At 45.6% G+C, this 8588-nt stretch overlaps 1 protein-coding gene across 3 annotated transcripts in view; it reads right to left on the reverse strand.

The window, feature by feature from the left end:
* RAPGEF2 (Rap guanine nucleotide exchange factor 2) overlaps positions 1-7609 on the reverse strand; it is a 252858-nt gene extending 245249 nt beyond the window's left edge. The window contains exon 1 of one of the 3 annotated variants that reach the window (XM_042935155.1): positions 6763-7609. In XM_042935155.1, the coding sequence (XP_042791089.1) occupies positions 6763-6831 (69 nt within the window). In that variant the 5' untranslated portion in view covers positions 6832-7609. The remainder of the gene's footprint in view (positions 1-6762) is intronic. The other 2 variants (XM_042935159.1, XM_042935162.1) reach the window with 2 other exon arrangements.
* Positions 7610-8588: the final 979 nt, after the last annotated feature.

Here is an 8588-nt window from a genome sequence, read left to right on the forward strand (position 1 = left end):
AATTAGCATGTGGGACCAGACGATTTTATTTTTTTTTCCTGAAAAGGTAAAATCCTAACAGCCTAAATAAAGTAGCAATCAGCTTGTTTTTCTCCACACAAAGGCTGACATTATAACTACTATACATATTTTGACTAACTCAATCTCTGGCAATGCTACAAAAGAGCAATAATATGTACTATAACTGGCTTCTCCTACCTAGCTTATCAACATCAACCTATTGAAACAAAAATGGTATGAGGAGTAAGGAACTGTTCTCAAACACTTGCTACAATCATTACCTTGTGCCATCATAAGTCAATGGTGCATTTTCATATAAATAAATCCGTTTTTCCTTCTTAAATTGAGATATTAATCTCTTCCAAAGGACAGAATGCTTAAAAATCACATCATTACAAATTAAGAAATACTAACCTATTCAGCATATGATAAATCAGATATTTTACATTAGATTCCAGAAGGTAGAGGGGCACCTGGGTGGCTCAGTTGGTTAAGCGTCTGATTCTTGACTTTGGCTCAGGTCATCTCACACTTCGTGGGTTCGAGCACCATGTCAGCTCTGCCCCGACAGCACAGAGCCTGCTTGGGATTCTGTCTCCCCCTCACTCTGTGCCCCTCCCTCACTTGCTCTCTTTCTCTCTCTCAAAATAAATAAAATAAACAAAAAAAATTTTTTTAGATTCCAAAATGTAGAAGATATCAAAGTTTAAGGGAAAAAAAGTATAAGTTAAAAAAATTTTATTAATAAAAAAAATTTAGCAACTTAGAAATTTTTCCTATGAATTAGGAAATGTTGATCATTACCATTTGCCGTGATTAGGCTGTAGCTAGCATCGTGTGCACATCGTGTGATGCAATTAGTAGCTGATATAATGTGCATACATTCATTCAGCCAGCCTGTCCAACAAATCCTACTACTGCAATAATTCTACTCTGTCTCCACCATGTATATCAAGCTCCCAGCTACCTCAAGCCTGAAGAACAGACCTCTCAGCCTTTAACAAAATTCTTGGTCTCCTCTCCTCTCCTTCCAACCACAACCATCTACACTCCAGTGAAATAACTCCCCACCTCCTATTCACTCCCGTGGCTCCAAGCACAGGGAACAAAGGCCTACACGTATTTTCTTACAACCACATGTGCTACTTGTATGACAGCAGGTCAGTCTGGAATAGCCTGCATGCCCCCTAGTCCACTGACTGGTAAATTCCTACTACCCTAAGACTCACTACATGGTTGTCTAAAAAGTTCACAGCCTCTTCAGTGTTAGCACAGGACATCTCATCCAGAGAGCCCACAGCCTCTTCAGTTTTGGCATAGGACATCTGCTACGGCACTGATGAATCACATCCTACTTAAAAGATACAATACACTGGTGAGTTACCTGAGGGACAGATGTCTCATCTCATCTTTGAATTCCTAAGGTCTGGTAAAAAGTATTTCATTAAAATGTTCTACGATGAGGGGCGCCTGAGTGGCTCAGTTGGTTAAGCTTCCGACTTCAGCTCAGGTCATGATCTCACAGTTGGAGCCTCCCATCAGGCTCTGTGCTGACAACTCAGAGCCTGGAGCCTGCTTTGGACTCTGTGTCTCCCTCCCTCTCTGTCCCTCCCCACTCATGCTCTGTCTCTACCTCTCTCTCAAAAATAAACATTAAAAAAAATTTTTTTAATGTGCCATAATGATAACTACTATTAGATATTGCATTAAATAGTAAGTGTACTTTCTTTCACTTAATCCACAAAACAACCTCAGGAAGCTATTATCCTCATTTACAGATGAGAGAATTGTCTGGTGCCAAAAACAGGGTGAGGAGAGGGAATGGCTCATAAAATTCAGATATCAAAGAACTATCACCACATTTCCTTATCTTTCTAGTCTAGATCAAAGTTACTTCAGGTAATTACAATTCTTCTTTACCTATAAAACTTATTCTACAAAATAAGTAACTAAAAAACAAGTTTTCAAATAAGAAGCACAGTCTGTGTTTTTAAAAGGTTTTTATATCCTTACTTCAGATAGTCAATTTATATCCCACTGTTACTATATGTGACTTGAATTTCAAATATCACCAAAGGTAGACCTCATGTTATCATTTAACTTCCCACAAAATCCACCTAAAGTTGTTTTCACACCCACAGAAATATTAAAAACCATAAAACCACAAATAGGTAGTTTTCTTATGAATCAAAGAATTTTTGATTTCAAGAACTAAGCTTTGGAATGATAGTGTATCCTCCCTTTCTTATTAAAGGGCAAGACCTTTAATAAAATGATAATAGAAGGTTATGGCTTATTTTGTTGTTTTACATCCTTTCTTGAAGGGAAAAAATGAAACAAGTTAGCAACTGAGTAGTCCTCTTGCTTTTCTTAGTTTTATTTTATCATTATTTTTTGTAACTGTTCTGTTAAAGCCCAGGGTCTGAGAAGAACTACATTAAACCAGTCCACATACAGCAATGCAGTTGGAGACATTCATTTTGAACCTCAGCCAAGATATGCAAAGCTAATTATGGAACTGTTAATTACTAAATGTTTAAAAGCTTATGTGAAGGCAACTAAGTTTCTACTAATATTACAAAAGAATGTTAATTTTTACCAGAAATTTAAGTACTCACCTGTTCAAAGTCACATGCTAATACAGTCTGAAATTAGTATTTCAGTTAAAAATGTGTATATTTTTTAACCTACAAATTCAAATATCATTGTTAGAAAAGGTAAATGCTTATGGCCAAACACGCATTACTTAGTGAAACATGCTTTTCAAAATTGCACAAAAGTCGGGGCACCTGAGTGGCTCAGTCAGTTAAGCATCTAACTTCAGCTCAGGTCATGATCTCACAATTCGTGAGTTGGAGTCCCGCCTGGGGCTCTGTGCTGACAGCTCAGACCTGGAGCCTGCTTCAGATTCTGTGTCTCCCTCTCTCTCTGCCCCTTCCCCACTCGTGCTCTGTCTCTATCTCTCAAAAATAAGTAAACATTAAAAAAAATTTTTTTTAATTGCACAAAAATCATTTAGTTGTGTTTTTTGAACAAAAACTACATAAGGACCAAATATTTATTACTAGAGCCCCGAAATGAGCTAAAATATAATCCAAGTGTAAGTTATCAAATGAAAATATGAAACTGCTCATAAACAATGATAAAAAGAACCTCAAATGGAAAATGTAACTGTAATAAACACAATTCTTCCCACTAGATTTAAAAGTTAAATATTTACCAGAGATATTCTTTTGTGCAGATTCTCATAATTTAAAGTTCTCTGGGCAAAAGGTATTTTTTCAGCCCTCTCATTATGACTAAGTGACTTTGCAAAGAATTAAGTCTTAACACTGTTATGAACTCTCAGCTGAAAAATTCATGAGTTAACATCAAATCGAAAGGTGCAAGAGCCCAAAAAATTTCAATAGTGAGGACAAAGTAATATTATTAACTAGGAAGAAATGAGATGTGGCTGTTTTACATATACCATTTTAAAAAATTACTTTTATAACTACCTAAAAACACACTAAATTAGATCTTGAAAGAAAACAGTAAGGCAATAGATGTTTCACCTGAAAAACTAAAAACATGCATATAAACACTACAGAAGCAACTACAAAGGGTCTGAACTCAACAAGTTAATAAAATGGTTTAGAAAAAGCATTTTATTGTTTAAAGCCTTGGGGGATAAAGCTGCTTGCAATTTATTTACATCTTTTACTTTACTAAATTGCTTTGGTGACCAAGCTTCTCATTTAAATGATTAAAGCATAAACCCAAATAGTTTAATAAAGCAATTACTTAAGAGTCCTGTTTTTCAACAGAGGTGCCCTGAAAAATATCAATAGAACATTTAGTGTACATTATTTTCAAGGGGTTATTTAGAATACAGTGCCCCATTGACTAAAATTTAGCCAGGTTTCCAGACACATAATGTGGGACACACACTGGATCAAAGATTTTTTCATCCTCTCAGAATATCAGATGAAAGAGTGACAGCCTCTTAAATCTATGCATGATTTGGCTAAAAATTCAGGTGGCTTTTCTTTTTTTTTCACCTTACCATTCTGCCTCTCTAATGATGTGGCTAAATAGGTTCCTATTTTTCAGGTGTTCATGAAAAGCTCCCTAATTTGCAGTCTCTATGTTTATACTGGGACTCTCCCCACCCCCAAATTCTCTTCTAGTTAACATCTTAGGTTACGTTAGTAACATCACTGTTAACTTGTAGGCAACTGATTGACCCAAATACAAAGCTATGCCTTCAAGAGTTTGAGAGAGAAACTGGGATAGTGGGGTTTAAAACAAAACAAAAAAAACCTGAATTTAACAACAAAAAAATTATGTATTTCCTCTATTCTTTTATAGCATCTTCCTTTTGCCTGTAATGAGAAATCATATGAACTCCTTTATCAAGTCTATCCCGAAAAACAGAAGGAAGCATGACAGCAAAACTTTCCTAATTCACATCCTTCTTTTCATGATACCAAGTTTATTTAATACATTTGTTTTCTTCATATTACAAAAGTCTAACTCTCAAGCATGAATGAGAAAATAGTACAAAATAACTTCCGGTCCTTAACAAAGCACTCAATACAAAAAGCACCTTCTACCAAAACATCTTTTTTACTTTTGAGCACATATCAAACTTTTACAAGATTATTTTTGACAAGCCAGGTAAGGATGGGAAAACATTCACATTTCAAGCTACTTTCTTTAACACAATAATAAGCAAACATGACGTTTGTGTTAGTAATAACCAAATGAACATCAAAGTTAATACGGCTGATACTTAACAATGTTCAAAATGTTTGATAGCTTTCTCTGTGTTTACTTTTCCTATGAAGGTTTGGTGGAGGGAAATGTGCTTTCAGATTATCAATGAAGCTTTCATCTTGCAGTGTTAGTAGTAACTGGCCCACTTGTGAATCAGGCCAAGTTCTATGCTAGGTCAGTTTTTACTCTATTCTACACAACTGGCACAAGAAGAGGAAAGTTTAACAGTTCATTTATTTGGCACAATCCACATGCTTTCACAGTGGAGGTTTTGTCTCTTCCAGTCTTCTTTGGTGCCCCCCCTCCCGCCCCAACTGATAGGTTTTAAGTCATTGCTATTCTAATTAATCAACTAAAGGCACAACTCTCCCCACCCCCCACCTTCTAATTTCCACTAAAGGCCTATGACATCATTTTCTGACCCGCCTTTCTAGGTTCTAATATTCTCAACTTGCCTTGCTGGGTTGTAATATTCTCAACTTGTATGATTTCATTTGGCACTTCAAACACTGAAAGGAGTTGACATATCTCACTGAAATTTGCTTTTCCATCACACAACATGCATTTTCACATGCAGAAGACTGATTCAATTGACAATTTTAAAACAAACAGTAGAGGAAGGCACATGGGAGGCAGTGCAACACCCAGGGAGGGACAAGATCAAAGCAGGACACTGCTTGGTTTTGATAAAATAATCCTTTAGAATTGGAACTTTCCGGAGACACAGTGAAATGAATATTCTCGTAAAATTATCACACATCTTCCACTCTTTTAGTAAATATGTGTGATCTATGATCCCCCAGATGTGATGGCTCCATCAGGAAAAATGAAAAATCAGAAACGGTACCAGGTGCCATTCTTGGGCCTTGTCCAATGGCAGCCAGTGAAAGATTCTATTTTATTCTGTTCTCCCCACATTAAATAATAATAATCAACATCAGAGAAGGAGAGCATTTGGGTATGAACAGATGGCGTCCAACACCTAACCAGCGAAGCAACTCTTTCAGGCATCAGATCCTAAATGTCTGATAGTCCCAAGGATCAGAGGGCTTATTTGACAAGAGGGTTGGCAGCAGGATCCCCTGTAGTTACCATCCCAATGCTTAGGAATATGCGTCATTAGCCAGTCAGCAACTAAAAGCAAAAAAAAAAAAAAAAATCTAACCACCACATTTTTATACAATTTCCCCCTCTCTAGTCCAACTTGAAGCGACCAAATCCGACACCATCAGCAACAACTCCACTTAAAGAAAAAGGAAAAATAAGCCCGATGGTAAATGAACGTATAAAGGTTAACAAACTTATCTAATTCTGACAAGGTTGTGCAACACCAAAAGAATCCGCAGGGTGCCCTTTCCGGGGGTGTATCTGAATATGCCTGCTCTGCAGTTATGCCCGCAATTTAAACCAAAGGCACTAAGCTAGCTAATCAACTTTTCTTCCCCTGCACTGGAAAGCAGCATCCCTTTTTCAAAGAAGCAAAATACTAAATACACAAACATCCCAATGTTTTACTTTAGAAGGTCAACACGGATTAGTCTTTCGCAGAGCCATACAAGTTTCCTTCCTATACCTTTCCAAACACCACAGAACTCTAAAGGTAAAGGGGGCCACATGCCTGGGAAGGAAAGGGGCCTGCAGCCAGGGCGGCGGGAGTAGCTGGCCACGGGGAGGTGAGTCCCCCCCTCCCCCCCGAGACTCAGAAGCCCTAGTGTACCACTGGGAAGAGGAGAAGCTAATTGGAGAATTCCCTCCTCCGCCTAGCAAACGTAGGGGGAAGGTCAGTAATGGGGAGGGCAGAGAAAAGGAGAATATCGAGGAGAGGGAAAAATAAACCCAGGACGACCAGGGGAAAAGATACAGCGATGAAATGCCATGGGAAGTTAGGGGTCCTAATGCGAGAAGTGGGGTGCGCGGGGCCAACCGTGTCAGGAAGGGGAGACTGGAACGGGTAAGGGCGCAGCCTGCGAGGCACAAATCCAGCCAAGTCCCGGCGAGTCTCACCTGGGGGGTCCTCTCGGCGGGGTTCTTCATCACCGCTTGGCGGAAGCTGTTATCCACGTAGGACGCCATCTCCCCCCGTGGGCCCGGCCGGGGCCGCTCCGCACCCTCGTCGGCCTCCTCCCGGCCCAGCGCAGCCGCTGCCTCCGCCCTGCGCGCTCCGCCCGCCTGCCCGCCCGCCGGCGGCTAATAAGCCAAACCGCGGCGGCGGCGGGGCCTACGGGGGGGCGGCTCCGCTGGGCCCGGCGGCCCGGAGCGCGGGACAGGCGCTCAGGAGACCCGGCGGGAGAGCGAGGCCGCGCGAAGGGGGCGGGCAGCGCGCAGCTCCCGAGCCCCGCGGCCCGGAGGGTCCCTGCGGGCGCTCCGCGACCGGGAACTCCCCTTCCTCCTCCTCTTCTTCCTCGCCGCTCAGCCGGGAAAGGCTTCCTGGCGCGCCCGGCTCCCTCCGGGCCTGGCTCGACACGCCTCCCCCGGCTCCACTCCGGGGACAGTGGCGTCTCCTCCTGGCCCCGGCGGGCCTGAGTTATTTTTAGGGAGGTACAAGCGACAGTAAAGAAGGGGAAGGCTGCAGGCAGACGGGGCCTCCTCTCCCCTCCGGCGCGGAGGGTCGCCCCCTCCTCTCAGGGGCTCACGCCGCCGCCCGGGAGTCTCCGCGAAGCACTCGGATCTCCCGCGTCCCCAGTCCTCCGGCACTTGGGCGCCGCAGCCGCCGTCGGGACGACTGGCTCAGGTCCGGGCGCTGCGAAGCCCGATCGCCGCCGCCACCGCTCCTAGTCTCCGTCTATTGGGCTCGGCCGTCCCTCCCGACTGCTGCTGCATCCCCTCGGGCCGCCCCGCCGCCGCCGCCGCCGCCGCCTCTGCTGCTCGGGCCGCCGCCGTGGGCTCCGCCGCCACCGCCTCCCCCCATCAGCGCGCCCGGAGCGGAGCTGCCCCGGCGCCGGCGCCGCCGCGGCCAGAGCACCCGGCCGGGGCTGCAGACCTCCGGCCCAGTCGCTCTCGGCAACTTTGTTCCCGGTCTGCGCGGGGCGGGGGAGGGGGAAGAGGGGGCCTCGGGCAGCCCAGGTCCGGACTCCCGGCGGCGGGCGTCCGAGGGCGGAGGGCCAGGAGCCGAGAGCCGCGCACAGCCCCCTCGGAGAGAGTATTTGGGAAGCGGCGACTCCCCCTCCGCTTCCTCCGCCTCTTCCTCCTCCTGCGCCTTCTCCGGCCGCCGGAGCCGCTCCTCAGGGAGGAAGCGGCCTCCGGGGCTTGTTGCTTTGTGCTGCAACCATGGTGAGGAGTGAGTGACAAGGCGGAGGCGAGTCGGCTGGCGCCGCATCATCGGGGGGCGGGGCGTCCCCGTCGCGCTCGGTCCCGCCTCCTCGCGCTCCCTGCGCCCGCCCGTCGGCCGCGCCCTCCCGCCGGAGCAGCACCTTCGGTCGCCGCCAGGTGAGGCCGGCGCTCGGGCCGCCGGAGGGTCGCAGCGTCCTCGGCTGAGCTGGCTGGAGTCCCGCACCACCTGGCCCCGAGGGGGCGACGCGAGTCCCGGTGCCCCGGTGCAAGCGTAGGGCTCTCCTCTCCCCACCCCTTCCCTGTCTCACGCCGTGCCGCGTACCCACATCCCACCCGGTTCCTGGGAGACGCTGCATAGTCCAGTCGCCCCTCTCAGACTCATGGCGCCACGCCGAGGCCGAGGGGGCTGAAAGTTGACCCGGAGCAGAAGTCTGGCCCGCAGGCATGGGCTGTAGTGGGCATTCATTTTGAACCCAGGGTTTGGCTCCAGAGGCGATAAATCCTCTAAGGTTTTTATTTTGCTTATTTGTAGCTTGCTGCAGGGAAAGCTTTCCTCTCCT

This window comes from Panthera leo, chromosome B1 (genome assembly GCF_018350215.1).
Source record: "Panthera leo isolate Ple1 chromosome B1, P.leo_Ple1_pat1.1, whole genome shotgun sequence".
In the NCBI taxonomy this organism is placed as follows: Eukaryota; Metazoa; Chordata; class Mammalia; order Carnivora; family Felidae; genus Panthera; species Panthera leo.